Genomic DNA, 1,373 nt, shown 5'->3' with positions numbered 1-1,373 from the left:
GGGGTCACTGATTATTACAAGTATCAGACTGGGGTCACTGATTATTACAAGTATCAGATGGGGGTCACTGATCATTACAAGTATCAGACTAGGGTCACTGATTACAAGTATCAGACTGGGGTCACAATCTAAAAGTGATGATGGTACACATCAAGTTGCATCAAGATATCTTTTTTTAATGGTTAAAGTTATGGCTTTGACAAGATTTTAATACAAATTTGCACCTATTTGATATGAAAGTCAAGGTCAGGAAACTCTAATAACAGTGCAAGGCACCTTCTGTATGTAATATTAGTACACTTCTAGGTTGATCAAGATAACTTATTGATGTACAATAATTACAATTAGGTGTACAGTACTTTGAAATGAAATATAGCTTTCCTACCTCTACAATAGTTGGGTTTTTTCCTGCGCTTCCCTTGGCCTGTCTCTATGTGTTGATCCCACTCCTCCCGGTATTTCCGCTTTGTGCCTTTACATGCCCCTATGGTTGCCATATTGTCCCAATTTCTGCTTCCATTAGTAATTTTTTTCTCTGTTTGTGGATGATTTTTCTCTGGTTTCTTATCTGTAAAAAAATAAACATTTCAGGATAATTTTCCACAAAACCATACTACCTTGTCATAACTACATTATCAGACTGGGGTCACTGATTACAAGTATCAGACTGGGGTCACTGATTACAAGTATCAGACTGGGGTCATTGATTACAAGTATCAGACTGGGTTCACTGATTATTACAAGTATCAGACTGGGGTCACTGATTATTACAAGTATCAGACTGGAGTCACTGATTATTACAAGTATCAGACTGGGGTCACTGATTACAAGCATCAGACTGGGGTCACTGATTATTACAAGTATCAGACTGGGGTCATTGATTACAAGTATCAGACTTGGGTCACTGATTATTACAAGTATCAGACTGAGGTCACTGATTACAAGTATCAGACTGGGGTCACTGATTACAAGTATCAGACTGGGGTCACTGATTATTACAAGTATCAGACTGGGGTCATTGATTANTATCAGACTGGGGTCACTGATTATTACAAGTATCAGACTGGGGTCACTGATTACAAGCATCAGACTGGGGTCACTGATTATTACAAGTATCAGACTGGGGTCACTGATTACAAGTATCAGACTGGTGTCACTGATTACAAGTATCAGACTGGTGTCATGGATTACAAGCATCAGACTGGGGTCACTGATTACAAGTATCAGACTGGTGTCACGGATTACAAGTATCAGACTGGGGTCATGGATTACAAGTATCAGACTGGGGTCACTGATTACATGTATCAGACTGGGGTCACTGATTACAAGTATCAGACTGGGGTCACGGATTACAAGTATCAGACTGGGGTCAC

The 1,373-nt window shown here is 39.6% G+C and overlaps 1 protein-coding gene across 1 annotated transcript in view; it reads right to left on the bottom strand.

The window, feature by feature from the left end:
* The window catches only part of LOC110446008 (zinc finger CCHC domain-containing protein 7-like), a 17,475-nt gene that overhangs the window by 5,497 nt on the left and 10,605 nt on the right, over nt 1-1,373 (bottom strand). The window contains exon 8 of the mRNA XM_021490938.1: nt 386-568. Coding sequence (XP_021346613.1) covers nt 386-568 — 183 coding nt within the window. The remainder of the gene's footprint in view (nt 1-385; nt 569-1,373) is intronic.

This window comes from Mizuhopecten yessoensis, unplaced genomic scaffold, assembly GCF_002113885.1.
Source record: "Mizuhopecten yessoensis strain PY_sf001 unplaced genomic scaffold, ASM211388v2 scaffold2441, whole genome shotgun sequence".
Classification (NCBI taxonomy): domain Eukaryota; kingdom Metazoa; phylum Mollusca; class Bivalvia; order Pectinida; family Pectinidae; genus Mizuhopecten; species Mizuhopecten yessoensis.
The sequence above is the reverse complement of the archived record's forward strand: the minus strand, read 5'-3'. Positions and strand labels throughout refer to the sequence as shown.